This window comes from Microcaecilia unicolor, chromosome 11 (genome assembly GCF_901765095.1).
Source record: "Microcaecilia unicolor chromosome 11, aMicUni1.1, whole genome shotgun sequence".
Classification (NCBI taxonomy): Eukaryota; Metazoa; Chordata; class Amphibia; order Gymnophiona; family Siphonopidae; genus Microcaecilia; species Microcaecilia unicolor.
In genome coordinates, this window is record NC_044041.1 from 200,032,097 (window position 1) to 200,053,235 (window position 21,139).

Consider the following 21,139-nt stretch of genomic DNA (forward strand, 5'->3'; position numbering starts at 1 on the left):
TAAGATGAATCCTTTTTTATTGTACATAACTTAATACATTTTTTGATTAGCTTTCGAAGGTTGCCCTTCTTCTTTCTCTGTTGATCACCCCACCCCTCACCTATTCACACCCATCCTGTTAGAATATCAATGATATGCTTTGATGTCCCCATGCATACCTCCGACCCACCCCCATCCTCCCACCCTGTCAGACTGTCATAGTAATGCTTGAATGTTTTCACTTATATACACTGTCAGCTAGCACATTTGCTTATTTCCGATCTGAGGAAGAAGGGCTACCTTCAAAAGCTAATCAAGAAATGTATTAAGTTATGTCCAATAAAAAAGGTATCATCTTATTTTCTTTTCCATGTTTTATTTTGTTTGATTTCTATAGATTCTACATGGAATGTTGCTATTCCACTAGCAACATTCCATGTAGAAGTCGGCCCTTGTAGATCACCAATGTGGCCGCGCAGGCTTCTGCTTCTGTGAGTCTGACGTCCTGCACATACGTGCAGGACGTCAGACTCACAGAAACAGAAGCCTGCGCAGGAATGTTGCTAGTGGAATAGCAACATTTCATGTAGAATGTCCAATAGTAGCAACATTCTATGTAGAATCTCCAATAGTATCTATTTTACTGTCATAGTAATGCTTGAATGTTTTCACTTATATACACTGTCAGCTAGCACATTTGCTTATTTCCGATCTGAGGAAGAAGGGCTACCTTCAAAAGCTAATCAAGAAATGTATTAAGTTATGTCCAATAAAAAAGGTATCATCTTATTTTCTTTTCCATGTTTTATTTTGTTTGATTTCTATAGATTCTACATGGAATGTTGCTATTCCACTAGCAACATTCCATGTAGAAGTCGGCCCTTGTAGATCACCAATGTGGCCGCGCAGGCTTCTGCTTCTGTGAGTCTGACGTCCTGCACATACGTGCAGGACGTCAGACTCACAGAAACAGAAGCCTGCGCAGGAATGTTGCTAGTGGAATAGCAACATTTCATGTAGAATGTCCAATAGTAGCAACATTCTATGTAGAATCTCCAATAGTATCTATTTTACTGTCATAGTAATGCTTGAATGTTTTCACTTATATACACTGTCAGCTAGCACATTTGCTTATTTCCGATCTGAGGAAGAAGGGCTACCTTCAAAAGCTAATCAAGAAATGTATTAAGTTATGTCCAATAAAAAAGGTATCATCTTATTTTCTTTTCCATGTTTTATTTTGTTTGATTTCTATAGATTCTACATGGAATGTTGCTATTCCACTAGCAACATTCCATGTAGAAGTCGGCCCTTGTAGATCACCAATGTGGCCGCGCAGGCTTCTGCTTCTGTGAGTCTGACGTCCTGCACATACGTGCAGGACGTCAGACTCACAGAAACAGAAGCCTGCGCAGGAATGTTGCTAGTGGAATAGCAACATTTCATGTAGAATGTCCAATAGTAGCAACATTCTATGTAGAATCTCCAATAGTATCTATTTTACTGTCATAGTAATGCTTGAATGTTTTCACTTATATACACTGTCAGCTAGCACATTTGCTTATTTCCGATCTGAGGAAGAAGGGCTACCTTCAAAAGCTAATCAAGAAATGTATTAAGTTATGTCCAATAAAAAAGGTCTCATCTTATTTTCTTTTCCAGGTTTTATTTTGTTTGATTTCTATAGATTCTACATGGAATGTTGCTATTCCACTAGCAACATTCCATGTAGAAGTCGGCCCTTGTAGATCACCAATGTGGCCGCGCAGGCTTCTGCTTCTGTGAGTCTGACGTCCTGCACGTACGTGCAGGACGTCAGACTCACAGAAACAGAAGCCTGCGCAGGAATGTTGCTAGTGGAATAGCAACATTCCATGTAGAATGTCCAATAGTAGCAACATTCCATGTAGAATCTCCAATAGTATCTATTTTACTGTCATAGTAATGCTTGAATGTTTTCACTTATATACACTGTCAGCTAGCACATTTGCTTATTTCCGATCTGACGAAGAAGGGCAACCTTCGAAAGCTAATCAAGAAATGTATTATGTGCAATAAAAAAGGTATCATCTTATTTTCTTTTCCATGTTTTATTTTGTTTGATTTCTATTGATCCCCCAGAGATCAAAGAGCACAGTGCTAAACCAGGCAGAGTCAGGATCTTACTTGACGTCTTCCAAATCTGAACCCTAAGAAGCTGCTTATATTGCTCATGACCTGATTGGGCGCAATTGTCACTGCCGTCCAGCTGGAAGCCTGTTGGTTCTATAGCAAAGCCTCCAGTGGTGGCCTGGCAGGTTCAACTGCTTCCATGATAATGTCTAAACAAGTATTTGGTTTTGAATCTGTCATGTGCAATGTTAAGACAAAAGAACCGGGACCCCGAGAGACACTGTTGGGCCCAGGTCAAGACTGCCTCCCCTCACCTGGGTCGCCGCTGTGTTCCCCCACTCTCGGGCTGCCGCCCCCTTACCTTCCTGTGTCTGCTCCTCCCTCAGTCTGTCATTTCCTGCTACTGTGTGCCGGGACCCGGGTTTTGGCGCTAATGCAATCATTGGGTCCTGGCACACAGGAGCAGGAGAGAGACCCGGACGCAGGCAGGAAGAAGGCTTCTGCTCCCTCGAAACCTTGCCGGTGCCGGGCCTCCCCTTGGAGGCTGGGCTCAGGGAAACTTTCGTCCCCTCTCGGCAGCCCTGAAAAGAACTGGTAAAATTACGAAAATGGGCACCCAGTCATAATAGCCCTGACAAAAAAGTCCCGACAAAACAGCCTTGTAACAAAATAACCCTTGACATTTCACACCCTAACAAAATAGCCCTTGACAAAATAGCCTCTACACAAAACAGCCCCCTAAGAAAAAATAACACATCACAAAAACTATAATAAACTACAACTGAAATCTTCACTGATAAAGAGTCCTACCAGCATTGCATTGTATAAAGCATATATAACTATCCTCAGGAGATTAACCGAGATTGGATAGCAGAGCCGGTAGTGGGAGGCGGGGCTGGAGGTTGGAAGGCGGGGATAGTGCGGGGCAGACTTATACGGTCTGTGCCCTGAAGAGCACAGGTACAAATCAAAGTAGGGTATACACAATAAGTAGCAAATATGAGTTATCTTGTTGGGCAGACTGGATGGACCGTGCAGGTCTTTTTCTGCCATCATCTACTATGTTACTATAACTAAACAAACTTCTACAGCTACCAACTGGTATTCATGATCTGTTCTGCTGTTTGGGGGAAAGGGAAAGGGACTTGATATACCCCCTTTCTGAGGTTTTTTGCAACTACATTCAAAGCGGTTTACATATATTCAGGTACTTATTTTGTACCAGGGGCAATGGAGGGTTAAGTGACTTGCCCAGAGTCACAAGGAGCTGCAGTGGGAATTGAACTCAGTTCCCCAGGATCAAAGTCCATTGCACTAACCACTAGGCTACTCCTACACTCATTCCACCAATAAGAGCCAACCTCATCAGTGATGTCACAATGGCTTGATTGCCCTATACAGTTCCCCAGGATCAAAGTCCACTGCACTAACCACTAGGCTACTCCTCCACTCATTCCACCAATAAGAGCCAACCTCATCAGTGATGTCACAATGGCTTGATTGCCCAATACAGTTCCCAAGGATCAAAGTCCACTGCACTAACCACTAGGCTACTCCTCCACTCATTCCACCATTAAGAGCCAACCTCATCAGTGATGTCACAATGGCTTGATTGCCCGATACTTGGCTCACTTCTGATATTGTGATGTCATAAGGGAAAGGGAAATGGGACTTGATATACTGCCTTTCTGAGGTTTTTGCAACTACATTCAAAGCAGTTTACATATATTCAGGTACTTATTTTTGTACCAAGGAAACTATTCTTCCATCACCATGTTAATTAAAAAAAAAACCCAAAACAATATTATCATCATTTTCATAGTCTTACCCAGAGGCGTATCTGAACTTCAGCGGTAGGGGGGGCCAGAGCCAGAGTGAGGGGGCACATTATAGCCTCCCCCCTGCCCGCCGCCGCCACCATTGCCAACCCCCCCTGCCGCCGTCACCTACCTTTGCTGGCGGGGGACCCCAACCCCCGCCAGCCGAGCCGAGGTCTTTTAAAGTTCTTCTTCGTCCTCCGTGCTGTTCAAAGCTGCTGAATCCAGTTTCGGAGTCTGATGTCACAGTACGTTGTACGTGCAGGACATCAGACTCACAGAAACAGAGTCCGTGAGCGACTTCAGACTCCGAAACTGGATTCAGCAGCTTTGAACAGCACGGAGGACGAAGAAGAACTTAAAAGACCTTGGCTCGGCTAGCGGGGGTTGGGTCCCCCGCCAGCTGAAGGAATATTTTTAAAGGCAGCGGCAGGAGGAAGCGGACCTCGGCTGGCGGGGGTTGGGGTCCCCGCCAGCAAAGGTAGCCCACGGCGGGGGAGGGTTGACGGCGGGAGGAGGGTCCAGGGCGAAATCTGCGGGGGCCCAGGCCCCCATGAACCCACGCAGATATGCCCTGGTCTTACCAACGTTATCCTGTTTGACAAAGTAAGATTATTAGGAAAAAACAATGCAGTGCCATATTCTGGGCAGCCTGATCGGGCCCTTTTGTCAGGGGGCTAACTTGTCAAGGGTTATTTGTGGGCAGGATGTTTTGACAGTGGCTGTTATGTCAGGGACTATTACGTCAGGAGCTTTTTTTGTCGGGGCTATTTTGAATGAATCCTGGTAACTGGGAGCTTGAAGAAGTCCCACGAACAGCAGCAAACTTGGAGAGGAAGCGTAGTTTAGTGGTTCGAGCAGGGGACTGGGTTTCTGCTTGATATTCCTGTTGACCTTGCGCAAATCTTAGGGCTGGATTTAATGACAAATTATGTGTTTAACAAATAACAGGGCTTGTGTTAAAAATCACATTAATATGTGTTACTAAATCTAGCCCCTTGATTGTCAGCCCTCTTGTGTCTGAACGTAGCTTTCCTTGAGCTGCCAATGAAAAGCAACTAAGCTTCAAGACAGTGTTTTCAGTGGGAAAAAAAACAGTGGGGCAGACCTGGGCCAAAGCTCAGATATTAATTGGCAAAAGGTGCCCTGCTGTGTTGAGAAGAATTTCAAGACTTATCAGCATCTGCGGTTACCGTGAGCTACTTCAGACTTTATAATATTCCCAGACCTTTCTTCTTCCTTCAGCTTGATGTCCAGTCTCACACAAAGCCACACAACGGTTACAATTTAGAACACACAAAAATATGCCCTTTCACACCCAAGACCCAGCACACGTTCAACAATTTTCTGAGCCCTGTCAGAAAGGAAGCACCATTAGGCTGTGAACCACCCGGATGAGTGAAAAGTCTGGTATAGAAATGCCATAAATGAACTCAAATGAATTGTAAAGCAAAGTGTAGTGTTCTGTGATATATTGTGTGATTGTGTGTTTAAATTCATCTTGAAATATTATCTGGCTATCCTGATTTTCACGTTTGGATTTCCCCATTGATTCTGCACTGGGGCTTCCTCTCTTCACTCGCCTGGGACTCGTGAGTGTGAGGCTTCTGACCTTCAGTTCCTGAGGGCTGCAGAGGGACCTAGTTTTTAGGATGGCCACAGTGACCATTGACTAGGTGTGCTTAGCTTCTGGTTCCTCTGAAAGCCCGGCCTGGATGTGGCCCTCAAGGATCGGCATTTGGGAAAGAGAGATAAGTTTTCGCCTCTCTCTCTTTTCGCTCCTGCTAACATAGCTGAAGTGGGAGGACCTGCCGAGACTGAAGAGTCCTTCATACTTCGAGCTGCTTCCTGTTTGTGAGGGCTTTTTTTTTTTTTTTTTGTTCTGATCTGGTTGACTTGGCAACAACCCACATTGACAGGCTATGACGAGAGGAAGAAAGTGCCCCATCTTCACTCTCGGAAAAATGAATCCACCTACTACATAGACAGAAATAACAGGCCTTCTCACTGGGTGTAGAACAGCAGCAGAGAAACACCGTGACCCAGAAGCCCAAGGGAATTCTACATGCACAGTCATGATTGCATGCAGTAATCTGGAGAACAGGAAAGCGTCATGATCAGAGCTCCCTGGGAATTTCTCAGAGCTCCCGGCTCATAAAGGAATTTCTCCTGGACTACAAGGACGTTAAAAAGTCCTTCTTTACATAAGTACATAAGTAGTGCCATACTGGGAAAGACCAAAGGTCCATCTAGCCCAGCATCCTGTCACCGACAGTGGCCAATCCAGGTCAAGGGCACCTGGCACGCTCCCCAAACGTAAAAACATTCCAGACAAGTTATACCTAAAAATGAGGAATTTTTCCAGTCCATTTAATAGCGGTCTATGGACTTGTCCTTTAGGAATCTATCTAACCCCTTTTTAAACTCCGTCAAGCTAACCGCCCGTACCACGTTCTCCGGCAATGAATTCCAGAGTCTAATTACACGTTGGGTGAAGAAAAATTTTCTCCGATTCGTTTTAAATTTACCACACTGTAGCTTCAACTCATGCCCTCTAGTCCTAGTATTTTTGGATAGCGTGAACAGTCGCTTCACATCCACCCGATCCATTCCACTCATTATTTTATACACTTCTATCATATCTCCCCTCAGCCGTCTCTTCTCCAAGCTGAAAAGCCCTAGCCTTCTCAGCCTCTCTTCATAGGAAAGTCGTCCCATCCCCACTATCATTTTCGTCGCCCTTCGCTGTACCTTTTCCAATTCTACTATATCTTTTTTGAGATACGGAGACCAGTACTGAACACAATACTCCAGGTGCGGTCGCACCATGGAGCGATACAATGGCATTATAACATCCGCACACCTGGACTCCATACCCTTCTTAATAACACCCAACATTCTATTCGCTTTCCTAGCCGCAGCAGCACACTGAGCAGAAGGTTTCAGCGTATCATCGACGACGACACCCAGATCCCTTTCTTGATCCGTAACTCCTAACGCGGAACCTTGCAAGACGTAGCTATAATTCGGGTTCCTCTTACCCACATGCATCACTTTGCACTTGTCAACATTGAACTTCATCTGCCACTTGCACGCCCATTCTCCCAGTCTCGCAAGGTCCTCCTGTAATCGTTCACATTCCTCCTGCGACTTGACGACCCTGAATAATTTTGTGTCATCGGCGAATTTAATTACCTCACTAGTTATTCCCATCTCTAGGTCATTTATAAATACATTAAAAAGCAACGGACCCAGCACAGACCCCTGCGGGACCCCACTAACTACCCTCCTCCACTGAGAATACTGGCCACGCAATCCTACTCTCTGCTTCCTATCTTTCAACCAGTTCTTAATCCATAATAATACCCTACCTCCGATTCCATGACTCTGCAATTTCTTCAGGAGTCTTTCGTGCGGCACTTTGTCAAACGCCTTCTGAAAATCCAGATATACAATATCAACCGGCTCCCCATTGTCCACATGTTTGCTTACCCCCTCAAAAAAATGCATTAGATTGGTGAGGCAAGACTTCCCTTCACTAAATCCGTGCTGACTTTGTCTCATCAGTCCATGTTTTTGTATATGCTCTGCAATTTTATTCTTAATAATAGCCTCCACCATCTTGCCCGGCACCGACGTCAGACTCACCGGTCTATAATTTCCCGGATCTCCTCTGGAACCTTTCTTAAAAATCGGAGTAACATTGGCTACCCTCCAGTCTTCCGGTATTACACTCGATTTTAGGGACAGATTGCATATTTCTAACAGTAGCTCCGCAAGTTCATTTTTTAGTTCTATTAATACTCTGGGATGAATACCATCAGGTCCCGGTGATTTACTACTCTTCAGCTTGCTGAACTGACCCATTACATCCTCCAAGGTTACAGAGAATTTGTTTAGTTTCTCTGACTCCCCCGCTTCAAATATTCTTTCCGGCACCGGTGTCCCCCCCAAATCCTCCTTCTTTGCCTGGTTTTTATTTTTTGTTACATTTGTACCCCGTGCTTTCCCACTCATGGCAGGCTCAATGCGGCTTACATGTGGCAATGGAGGGTTAAGTGACTTGCCCAGAGTCACAAGGAGCTGCCTGTGCTGGGAATGAAACTCAGTTCCTCAGTTCCCCAGGACCAAAGTCCACCACCCTAACCACTAGGCCACTCCTCCACTCCTACAATCTCTGTGTTTACTTCAAAGAGCACAGGAAACCTTTTTACTTCCATAGTGTAAAAATAAAATTACGCCTGGTTCTACATCACATTTTGACAAGCAATTAGAACTTAAGCTTATGGAACAAAAATATTTTCTGAATAATTTGTTGACATGGTGCTGGGTAAGGCGGGGGGGGGGGAGGGGGGCTTACATGGTCTCCTTCATGACGAAAGGAAAAAAAATGTTCAAATGCTTCACTGTTTGGGTTGAAAAGGGGGCAGAGTAATGCTTTAAATAACCTTTTAATAGACCTGGGCAAATGATACTGCCAGAGTGAGCTAACGAGACTTACTGAAGGTCAGAAAGGTCAACAGTTCTTAACCCAGTTTCAGGATCCACATGGCCAGTCTCGTTTACAGGATAACCCCAATGACTTTGCATGAGATATCTGTTCAGGCACATCCACTGCATGCAAATGTATCTCATACATATTCATCGGGAACTGCCTGTAAATCAGTCTGGTTGAGTGGCTCTCATGTGGTTTGGACTGTGCAGCTAATTATTCTCAGTCTGACCACTGGACTCCTATACATTTTTTTTGTATAATTATTTATTCAAGCTTGCAGAAAGTTCAAATCAACCCCCTTCTGTTCCTGTATTGTTCTATCATAACTAGTCTACAACATGCAATGCAATGATTGAGTTACGCATCTTCCTTTTCATAGTACCCCTTTCTCTCCTAGTGCCCCACTAGTTGATCTATGCCGAATGCAATAATTTGTCCAGATAGGTGCCATCCTGCCCAATTAACCTAGGCTGTATGGGCCAGATTCTATATAAGGAGCCTAAACAATCCAAGCGGTGAACATTTCCGCCTAAGCGTATTCTACAAGCGGCTCCTAGATTTAGATGCGGTATATAGAATACACATAATTGATATCCCAGTGCCTAAAACTATGCGCATAAATTCTAATTATTGTCAATTAGTGCTCATTATTGCTTGATTGCTGTTTTCAACGCTGATTACCTTGTTAAGCCAATTAAGTTAAGCATGTAGTTGTAGGATACGCCTGGATTTCGGTGCGAATTTCTAGGCGCGCTAATTAAATTAAGCACATAGTTGTAGGATACGCCTGGATTTCGGTGCGAATTTCTAGGCGCGCTATATAGAATCCGGCAGTACGTGTTTTTATAAAGTACTAGTGCAAATCCGGCAGCAATAGCAGCCAACACTGAAGCCATGGGCGTAAACGGGTTCAGGCAGAGCATGCAAGTTCGTGCACTGATTAGTATTTTTAATCATCAACATGCTTTCTTCATAACTTTGCCCGAGCTCTGCCCAGACCACACCCCCAGCAAAGGTGTACACGTTCCTGCCAACATGTCTAATTTATGGCCAATCTAATTTTACATAATCCATTTTACACCCGTCTGTTGCCACAAATGACCTAAAACGACTTTATCGAACCAAAGCAAAGCGGGAAAGAAGTTCCACAAATGTCAAAAGCAGAAACACAAGAGATAGTTTTCCAAGTACAACCAGAAGTCCAAAATCTTTAATTCTAAAGCTTAGTTTTCGATGAAAATAACAACCACTGTCCAGACCCTACACGGCCCGTGTTTCGGCATAGCGTCTTCTTCAGAGGTCACAACTATATATTGAAAATAATAAACAAACACAAGTGAAAATACAGCCAAATATTCTTGGAGTGTACATAAATATTGAATGACCACCTGCCTCCACCTACCCTCCTCCTTCCTGTACACAATAATTGATTTGATTTGCTTACTTTATTTTTTGTCTATTAGATTGTAAGCTCTTTGAGCAGGGACTGTCTTTCTTCTATGTTTGTGCAGCGCTGCGTACGCCTGTAGCGCTATAGAAATGCTAAATAGTACTAGTAGTAGTAGTAGAGGAGTAGCCTATTGGTTAGTGCAGTGCAGCTCCTTGTGACTCTGGGTAAGTCACTAAACCCTCAATTGCCCCTGGTACAAAATAAGTACCTGAATATATGTAAACCGCTTTGAATGTAGTTGCAAAAACCTCAGAAAGACGGTATATCAAGTCCCATTTCCCTTTCCCCCTTTCCCTTATGACATCACAATATCAGAAGTGAGCCAAGTATCAGGCAATCAAGCCATTGTGACATCACTGATGAGGTTGGCTCTTATTGGTGGACTGAGCCTCCACCTACCCTCCTCTCCTCCTTCCTGTACACATTAATTGATTTGATTTGCTTACTTTATTTTTTGTCTATTAGATTGTAAGCTCTTTGAGCAGGGACTGTCTTTCTTCTATGTTTGCGCAGCGCTGCGTACGCCTTGTAGCGCTATAGAAATGCTAAATAGTAGTAGTAGTAGTAGAATGACCCATTGAAATGTTTAAAAAGCCAGGATCACTTTATTGTATATCTGATCCTGGCTTTGTAAATATTTCAATGTGTTATTCAATATTTATGTACACGCCAGGCATTTTTGTCTGTACTTCTAGCTCTGTATTATTTTCACTGTATAGTTGTGACTCCTGAAAAAGATACTACACCGAAACACGGGCCATGTAAGGTCTGGACGCTGTATTTTATTTTTTTTTTAAAAATAAGCTTTAGAATTGAAGAGTTTGGACTTCTGGTTGTTCTTGGAACCACCCAATCTTGCGTTTCTGTTAAAATGACTTTATAAAATGTTTGTTGACCCTTATTTCTACATTTCCAAAAGGATTAACAGGATAACCAAGGATTAAGGGGCCATTTTACTAAGCCGCGTAGGCGACTAGATATGCCCAGCTACCGCATGGCCCTGGCAGTAATTTCATTTTTTTACGCACGCCGGAAAATTTCCGGCATGCGGTACTAACTGGGCAGTATTCGGCATTGTACGCGTGCTGACTATTACAGTCCCGGTTAACGCATGAGACCTTACCGCTTAGTCAATGGGTGGCAGTAAGATCTCAGGCCCAAAATGAACATGCGCCAATTTTCATTTTGCCGCCCGTCCATTTTCGGCCCCCCCCCCCAAAAGGCCTTTTTTGAAGGTGCCCTGGAAAATGAACCTGGCGTGCATCCCATACACACGTCTACACCAGCACAGGTCACTTTTCAGCACACCTTAGGGAAAGGACCCTTGAAATACGGAGTCTTGCAACTACTGTACAATGATGCCAAATTCCAACAGTTTCATGCTTTAAAAATTTACTTTTAAAAATTGCTATGGCGAAGCTGTATGAGACCCCTACTTGATTCGGACTTCGAAAGCAGTTAAATATCTCATAATTCATACCTCATTGCAACGTTGCTGCCGTCAATCACAATCGGCTTCAAGTTATTGGCTTCTGTCTCTTCAGATGACGGCAATGACAAAGGGGTCTTAACAGAAGCTCCCCCACGGGGCAGCAAAAATGAGTCAGTGGAATCTTCAAGCGACACCTCCTTCTCTACAGCGGCTGCACCATGTTTCACCAGCTCCCCTAGTACCGTATTTGTGTCCGCACGGCAGCCCAGTTTCTGGAGGACAACATGGATCTCTTCTGAAGAGTAGCCTAGCTTGCGGAAAAAGTCAACTTTCATTTGCACCTCGTTCTGGTCTAGGGACTCGGCACAGCCTGGCTGTTCTTGTGGGTAGCCCTGGTACGTATCCACCATGCTACTCATGCTGGACCCCCCGAGACTGCTGGTCTTCACAGGCACATGGGTTAGGCTAGGAGAATCCCTTTCCAAACTGTGCCCGGGACTCATGCTCCAATCTGGAGAGCTGGTAGCGGTAGCATCGCCTCTGCCAATTGATGGCTTTTGACTCCAGCTGGAAAATTCCACAGTGCAGTTTGATGGATAGGAAATACTATGTAAATTCATAACTTCCTTCAGGCAGGTCCTGCTCTTCCCGTGCATGCAAATCCTGTGAATACACGGTTATTCATTAATGTCAACAGATATTAAGCAACAAAATTAACCAAGGCTTCTCTTCTCAATAAGACAATGCCCTCTCCTTACTTACTTTCATTTTCTCTCTATATTTTTAATTCTCTGGGAGGTCCTGGCTTCTAGTTATTTTAGTTTTCCCTGCCCGATCTCTACCCATATTATCAGTCTGAAAGGCAGTGAGAGCATAGTACTTTGAAGTGACCAGGATCCCTCAAGGTTCTATAGAGCCACAGTGGGATTCAAACTGGGTTTGCGGGGTTCTCAGTCCACTACTCTATCCTTTAGAGTCTAGTGTAATTGATAAGTGTCCACTCAGTTTCCCAAAAGCAAGTACAGAAACAACTATGTTGGAAGGGGGAGGATGAAATAGGCCTAAACAGTAATATAATCCAGCTCCGTCTCATTTGAGAGTTTAATTTACCCCCCCCCCCCCCACACACACACACACACACTCCATCCACATATAATTACACACTAACATAGTAAATGACGGCAGATAAAGGTCAGCATGGCCTATCCGGTCAGCCCAGAAAGGTGGCCAGGGTTGTACCTGCAATTCCATGCAGGCTACCTGCCCTTTTGTTTTAGGGTTGTGTCTACCGCTCTGTGCAGGCTGCTCTCCCCTTTTGATTTTGGGATTATAACTGCCCCTCTGTGAAGGTTACTCCCCTTTTCTTTTTAGTGTTGTATCTGCCCCCCCCCCTATTTTTAGGGTTGTAACTACTGCTCTGTTAAGCTTATCCCCCCCCCCCTTTGAGTTGTATCTGCCTCTCTGAGAAGGTTACCCTCTTTTATTTTTAGGGTTGTAACTGCTGCTCTATTAAGCTTATCCCCCCCCCCCCCCTTTGAGTTGTAACTGCCCCTCTGTGAAGGTTACCTCCCTTTTGATTTTAGGGTTGTATCTGCCACTCTATGAAAGTTACCCCTGTAAGGTGTTAAAAATCATGCATATTTTGTTTGCTCCGGGTGAAAATGTTTCATACTTTTGTCTATCCTCTTTGCTGTATAGGGATCCTCAGCATCTATCCCTCATCTTGAATTCTGCCATGGTTTCCCTGGGTCCTCACGTCCACGTCCCCCCCACTTTCCACCACACAAATGCATTCAAACTTCTGTGGATGGGAGCGTTGCTTATAAAAGTTGGTGGCATGAGGTAAGCCCGGACTGTCCCAGGCTGTCATGACGTAGAGCTGTTTTTTTTTGAACAGGGATCCAGGCAAACCAGTTCAGTTCATTTATTAGAAAGGATTATGTGCAATTTGTCTTCTAAAGTGGCTAAGGTTAAGTATAGAAAGGGTTAATTGAAGGGGAGGGTCCACATGTCCTTCCTTTCCCTGTCCTCTTCTGGAACAAGAGGGATAGTGTTATTCCAGTCAAGGAAGGGCCTACTATTAATTTCCCTTCTGCGGACACCTACACAGAAATATTCCCCATCGTAAAAAAAACTACATAAAACCAGTCTCCCCCCCTTCCCAGAGCCCAGGGCTCAGCTGGAACCAGCTGCTCGGTGGAGGCCCCTGAAATCCCACGGATTTTGATTGTCAAAGCAAAGTCCCTTTCTCTCCTTTCCAAACTGCGGATACAGCATCGGAGCCAACTTTTCAAAATTATTGGGGGTGCTAAGCCCAATGGAAATGACCCCTCCCTGGACACATACAAGGAATTTTCTCAATATTAGGGGTGCTCAAGCACCCACAGAGCCAGCTCCAATGGGATACAGGGCTAACCCCAGCACCTGAACACATAAGCTGCATTACTGACTGGCAAAGCTTTTATTAGAACAAAATAAAAATAACTTCCCCCCCCCCCCCCCCCCCCCCCCCCCCCAGACATTGCAGATCCCCCTCATAAACACGCCTAGAATAGCTGGAGTTGGTCTGGCATAGTACAAGGGCCATTAAATGCTAAAACCCTTTAGTGTCCAAAGTTGCCCGTAATAAGCCAGACGGGAGCAGATTGGTGGGAACATTGGACACTAAAGGGTTAAGCCACCTGTGGCCCTTAGCGCTCGCGTTTACTTCTGATCATCGGCCCATCAGCCAGAGGCTGAGAGATGTTATAGCAAGGGTAGATTTTTCTATAATAAAACCATTTCCTGACACTTTTCATTTGTCGGACTGTATCTTATGGTTGGTCTGTACAGTGCAGTGTACATGAAGTCGCCCTATATAGATAAGAGAGAGTCACAACCCTCGTCAAATCTGTTGTACACCTGGTACAGGCTCCACTGTGCCCCCCCCCCCCCCACCCTAAATTGAGTTCAGAAACAAGTCGCCTCTTTGGGAACGAAATGCCAAAATGTATCTCTATGTATAAACAGGGGAAGCTGAGAGAAGAGGAGGTGAGTTCCAATCCCCCGTCTCATCACAAAGTCATCCGGGAGAAAAGAGAGAGTTTATCCGGACGGAACACATGAGCCGCACTTACTGTCAGTGGCTGTTCCGTGCTCAGCGAGCTCTGGTCAGGGCAGAGGACAGGGTGAGGCCCATGGCGGAACGCCGCACCAGGAAAGCAGAAGGCACGCTGCTAGGCCCTTTTAAAAGAGTCTCGGAGGGGCGTGGAGCTTTCACCCAAAGTAAAGTTCAGAGGATAAAAAAGAAATCAAATAGTCAGCCAGGCTCAGCAGTGCAGCCTGCTGGTACAGTTCCTTCTTTCCGGGCTTCACTGATTTCCTGATCTCTTAAAATTGGTTTGCTTTTTTACCTGAATGAATCATGAGAGTTGTCTTGTAATCAGCTTTTGCAGTCGGGGGTTTTTGTCTGCTCCTCCTGACTAATCAGTCTCTCCAAAGTGCTCAGCAGTTTAGTTTAGGGACCACATTCAGTACAGATTTGGGGCCTGGTCATTCACATAGGTTGTGAGATCAAACGTTTTCAGAAAGTATTTTATTTTTAATTTCTTAAGATGCTGCCTGCAAGTCCGAAAGCAATCGAAGCAGTGTGTACGTTCTGATACGATGGGTATTTTTCTGTCCCTGTAAGGCTCAGTCTGAGTTTGTACATGAGGCAGTGGAGGGCTAAGATATCTCCACAAGAAGATCAGATCAGAAGCAGATGGCAGCGGAGGTACTGACTAAGCTAGATTAAAACATAGAAACAAAGAAAATAACGGCAGATAAAGACCATATGGCCTATTATTCAGGCTGCCCTGAGGAGGAACATTAAAAACAAAACAAAACCGGGAACCTACATCCTAAGAACATAAGAATAGCTGTACTGGGTCAGACCGATGGGCCATGTAGCCCAGTATCCTGTTTCCAACAGTGGTCAATCCAGGTCACAAGTACCTGGCACAGTGGTTCCCAAACCTGATCCTGGAGGCACCCCAGCCAGTCAGGTTTTCAGGATATCCACAATGAATATTCGTGAAATAGATGTGCACGCTGTGGAGGCAGTGCATGCAAACCTCTCTCATGAATATTCATTGTGGATATCCTGAAAACCTGACTGGCTGGGGTGCCTACAGGATCAGGTTTGGGAACTACTGACCTGCCAGAAACCCAATTAGCAGCACCATTTGATCCAAGAGAAAGTATATCCCTTTTAGAAAAAAAAAAAGGCATATTAAAAAGGGAATCTCTGTTCATGCACAAAGCAAATGAGACCAAAAGTGTACACGCAATGGGGATCGATATTTAAAACTAGTTAATTTGGTAGCAGGACCTGCCACTCAGGTAACCGGTATGATATTCAGCAGCATTATCCAGAGAACCCCGAATTCTACATAGCACAACCTAAGTTGTGCTTACGAATCCAGTCATATTCTGGATTTGCACGTATAATTTAATTAGTTACAAAGCCAATCTGTGCTGATAATTGCCACTTAACAAGCAATTCTTGACACTAATTGGTATTAATTAGAATTTGTGTGCACAACTGCCTAAGCATATTCTATAATGTGATGCGCGTAAATTCTAAGTCGCATAGTTGGAAAGGGGCATGGCCATGGGTGTGGAATGAGCGGGTCATATGCGTTTCTAAAAATCTATGTGTGCGGTTATAGAATACACCTGGTCTGCATCTAATTTAGGCGTCAGCGTGGTGTATTCTATAAACCACATTGTGACACCATTGATGAGGTTGGCTCTTATGCATTGGTGGAATGAGGCATTATGACATCACAATATCAACTGGTTATCAGAGACTGAAACTCTTCACACTAAGGGGGGAAAGTGGGCCAAGTATAGGACAGTCGAGCCATTGTGACATCACTGATGAGGTTGGCTCTTAGGCATTGGTGGAATGAGGTATTATGACATCACAATATTACCTCTGGTTATCAGAGGCTGAAACTCTTGACACTAAGGAGGGAAATTATCAAGTTGGACTACTGTTAAAATGTGTTATTTTACCACTAAGTTATGCTATTTTAGCACAGGTCCCATTGTATGCAATGAGATCTAGTTACTAATAACTGGGCTTAACAATAAAATGACATGTTTTAACAGTAGCCCATGGTGATAACTTTCCCCCTAAATCTTACTCTGTGGGATGATTCGCCTTGGCATCTGTGTACCCACATTCCCAACACTGGGAGAGGTACAACAATCTTGTGGCTTTGGTCAGGTCCCCAGGGAATCCCACATTTCTTGCCTGCCCATCATGATTGAAAGTGTGAAAATGCTGCCCCTCCCCCTATGATAGGAGTTCAAATGCACCTTAGAGGGAATGTTGCCTGCACACCCCTGATAATTAGGGAATAACAGGCAGACTGGATCAAACAACTGGGGGCCAGATGCACTAAACCTAACGAGCCCACAACTTGCGTTTTAAACTGGTTCCAGCCAGTTTAAAACGCAAGTAGTTTACCGGGGGCATGCACTAAGGGCATTTTCCCTGCCACGGTAGTAGGCTGCACTACCGTTGTAGTCCATTATAATGAGATGCACCACCGTTTTTCTGATTCCCTTACCGTGGGAACCCTAACGGGAGGTCTGCACCTCTTGTTAGGGCTCCTGTGAGGGAATCGGAAAGGAAAAGGGCCCTCCAAAAAAGGTAAAAAAGAAAAAAAAAAAGCAGGGAGCGCATGTGAGGGGCGTCCTTTATGGACGTACTCTCCCTGCGCTTGTGAGAGACGTCTTTTTTTTTTGCCGTTTTTCGCTCTGATGTTTTTTTCCTCCTTCTATTTTGTCTTCGCCGTGCCACTTACCTCTCCACAGCAAAAGTTTTCTATTTTCCTGGTTGCCGGAGAATCAGGACGTCCCTTTCGATTATGCACCTCTTCCTGGTCTCTTCAGCCAAACAGAGCGCGTTTCGCTGACAACAGCCAGCTAAACCCGCTTTGATTGGCTGAAGAGACCAGGAAGAGGTGCATAATCGAAAGGGACGGCCTGATTCTCTGACTGGCAACCGAGGAAAATAGTGAATGCAAGTGAGCTACAACCAGTAGCTCATTTGCATTCCCTATCGTTGATGCATTCCCGTTCCCTACCGATTCGCTATGGAATCGGTAGGGAACGGGAATTACCGACGACTTCAGTGCATCTGGCTCTGGGTCTTTTCTTGCCACAGTCTGTTGTTATGCTACTTTACTGTTCCTGAAGAAAACCCAGCAAAGTTTTCCCCAGAGGGGAAATGTGTTACAGGATAAATAAGCTCAGGTATTTCTTATATGCAAATGATTGGGCAGTAAGGCAGCAACTGAAAAAAAAAAAAGCTTCAGCTGTCATGAATTTCTTTCTTTCCTTGTTTCCCTGAAATAACGTTCTTGTTCTCTTCTTCCTGCTCAGTCTGTTCCTGAGCCACTTGCTTCACACCAGGTATTGTTGGGTTTATTACAAAATGCTTAAAGCAGTGAAAAATGGCATTGGGTATTATGTATGAGATAACACCGTACATAGCAGACTCAGGGGTCCTTTTACAAAGCTGCGCTAGCATTTTTAGCTGGTGGTAAAAATCAGCTGGCAGTAAACGCTGAGACGCCCATTATATTTCTATGGTCCCTTAGCGTTTACAGCCAGCTGATTTTTACTGGGAGCTAAAAATGCTACTGTGACTCAGTTTCTGTATCCAGAATAGCTATAAGTACATACATAAGTATTGCCATACTGGGAAAGACCAAAGGTCCATCAAGCCCAGCATCCTGTTTCCAACAGTGGCCAATCCAGGTCACAAATACCTGGCAGAACCCCAAAGAGTAGCAAGATTCTAGAATTCTAAAGAATAACAAGATTCCATGCAGAATTTCAAAGTGTAGCAACATTCCATTTAGAACCCCAAAGAGTAGCAAGATTACATTCAGAATCCCTAATACATAAGTATTGCCACACTGGGAAAGACCAAAGGTCCATCAAGTCCAGCATCCTGTTTCCAACAGTGGCCAATCCAGGTCACAAATACCTGGCAGAACCCCAAAGAGTAGCAAGATTCTAGAATTCTAAAGAATAACAAGATTCCGTGCAGAATTTCAAAGCGTAGCAACATTCCATTTAGAACCCCAAAGAGTAGCAAGATTACATTCAGAATCCCAAGTACATAAGTATTGCCACACTGGGAAAGACCAAAGGTCCATCAAGTCCAGCATCCTGTTTCCAACAGTGGCCAATCCAGGTCACAAATACCTGTCAGAAACCCAAAGATTAGCAACATCCCATGTAGAACCCCAAAGAGCAGCAACATTCTAGAATTCTAAAGAATAACAAGATTCCGTGCAGAATTTCAAAGCGTAGCAACATTCCATTTAGAACCCCAAAGAGTAGCAAGATTACATTCAGAATCCCAAGTACATAAGTATTGCCACACTGAGACAGACCAAAGGTCCATCAAGCCCAGCATCCTGTTTCCAACAGTGGCCAATCCAGATCACAAATACCTGGCAAGATCCCAAAAAAGTACAAAACATTTTATACTGCGTATCCCAGAAACAGTGGAGCCCTTTTTCTAAGCTGTGCTAAAAAATGGGATTACAGCATCCTAAAGCAGGACTTTCCTGCATGCTATCATTTTAACCATGGCGGTGAAATAGGGCTTTTCTTTTTTTCTATTTTATTTATACAGGGCCTGCACTAAGTTTTCAATTTGTGTGCAGGACTGGCAAAAATATTGTCAGAGCATTTATCGCCTCCTATTTAGGAGGGGATGGGATGGAATTTGATATACTGCCTTTTTGTGGTTACAATCATAGGCGCTGACTCCATGGGTGCTGTGGGTGCTCGAGCACCCCCAATATTTTCACCCGCCGGAAGTCGAAAGTTCCTTTCCCAGGCAGCCCGACCTGCCCGGTGCCCGCCCTCTTCTCCCACAACAGTCCTCCGCTGGTCCGCCTTCGCCTTCCTGCGTGCCGCCCAGAATTTTAAAACTCATCTTACCTCGGGGTCCGGGCGGCAGCAGTGATAGGCGAGCAGGCTCGGTGCTTCAGCCTTCCCTTCTCTCTCAGCTCTGGTCCCGCCCTTGCGGAAACAGGAAATGAGGGCGGGACCAGAGCTGAGAGAAAAGGGAAGGCTGAAGCGCAGAGCCTGGTCGCCTTTCACTGCTGCCGCTGAGGTAAGATGAGTTTTAAAATTCTGGGTGGCATGCAGGAAGGCGAGGGCGGAGGACTGTTGTGGGAGAAGAGGTCGGGCTGCGGTTGAGACTGGTACTCAGTCAGAGGAGGGGGGCCTGGAATTCAGAGGGAGGGAGGGGGGCCTGGAACTCGGAGAAGGAGGGGCTGGAACTCAGAGGACAGGGAGGGGGGCCTGGAACTCGGAGGAGAGGGAGGGGGCCTGGAACGGAGGAAAGGGAGGGGAGATGGGGGAAAGTGAGGGAGGAGGGGGAATGCACAACCTGTAAAAAAAAAAATGTTCGGCACCCCCAATCATTTTGAAAAGTTGGCTCCAATGGCTACAATCAAAGTAGTTTTACATATATTATATACAGGTAAATGCTTCCATGTTAAGTCTGTGGTATTGTGAGCATACTAACTGGGTAACTTTCCATGTGCATTCCCTACCCACGTCACACCTAATGCCCCAAAAATGTGTAGAACAAAATAAATAGTCCACAATTAGGACTTAGCAAACTGTAGTAACGGGACTCCTTCAGTTCTAGCCTGGAAGTTGTGGTCCTACAGAAATGCTGGGCATCCACTCTGCCCTTATTCTGCTCTACCTGCCCAGTCTTATGGGCATCTTGTATGGATGCCCGCAGAGAAACAAAAACAAAGATAGTTCTGGCTTTACAAGATTTACAAAAAAAAAACAGAAAAAGAAGTTTACTTATTAATGCTTGTTGATTTTGGCTGTGGAGTAGGTGGGTGGGGGGTTCCCATCTCCTCTCTGCCTCGTAGTAAGCTGCTTTCCCTAGAGTACAGAGGTAACTGCATAATCTGTAGACTGCCAAACAGTTCTGGATTATTGGTACTGTTGTACTTCCTTGAATTAATCCGGATAGCAACAGGAAGGTTCCTGAGTTTTTGGAAATTGAGTGGTACAGGGGTGGGATGGAGGGGATGGGAAGGGGAGGGGTGGGGGGGGGGGAATGGGCAGTTTACAAGCCGTATGGTTCATGCATAGTATCTTATTGTTTGTAAGTTGGCAATATTGTGTATGTTGTGTGTTGTGTTGCTTAACTTTGAGTTATCAATAAAATTACTTTAAACTAAAAAAAAAAAAAAAAAGAAGTGATGAGGTCATGATTTAGGATGGGGAAGTTGGGACTACGTGGGTTCCGTAATTTCAGTTCTGTTCTGACTTAGAGTAACAGTGCTGTTTCCAGGTGTCCAGCTGCCTGAAAGTAAGTAACTTCTTCTTGGTGCAAAGCTATTTTGTCCTATTGCTGGTGGCTGTAACACATTGTATTTCCATCATTCACAATGTATTGTAAGCCACACTGAGCCCGCAAATAGGTGGGAAAATGTGGGATACAAATGCAATAAAATAAATAAATAAATAAATAGATTATTGCAAAGTAGAGGTCTGCGTTGTTTGAAAGAGTGCATGCTTTCCTTCTGAAAGAGCACCCACTTTTAACAACATTGCACCACCGTAACATAATGGGGGGGGGGGGGGGGAGAGAAAATCCCAAACAAAATACACATCAGGTACCGCATACAGTTCAAGCTTCTCTTACTCACCTACAAATGCACTCGATCTGCGGCCCCTCCTTACCTCTCTACCCTCATCTCCCCTTACGTCCCTACCCGTAACCTCCGCTCTCAAGACAAATCCCTCCTTTCAGTACCCTTCTCCAC

At 44.8% G+C, this 21,139-nt stretch overlaps 1 protein-coding gene across 1 annotated transcript in view; it reads right to left on the reverse strand.

The window, feature by feature from the left end:
- The window catches only part of ZC3H12A (zinc finger CCCH-type containing 12A), a 55,569-nt gene extending 41,063 nt beyond the window's left edge, over positions 1-14,506 (reverse strand). The window contains exons 1-2 of the mRNA XM_030218600.1: positions 14,402-14,506; positions 11,334-11,948 (exon numbers count right to left, since the gene is read on the reverse strand). Coding sequence (XP_030074460.1) covers positions 11,334-11,941 — 608 coding nt within the window. The 5' untranslated portion in view covers positions 11,942-11,948; positions 14,402-14,506. The remainder of the gene's footprint in view (positions 1-11,333; positions 11,949-14,401) is intronic.
- Between the last annotated feature and the right edge of the window lie 6,633 nt (positions 14,507-21,139).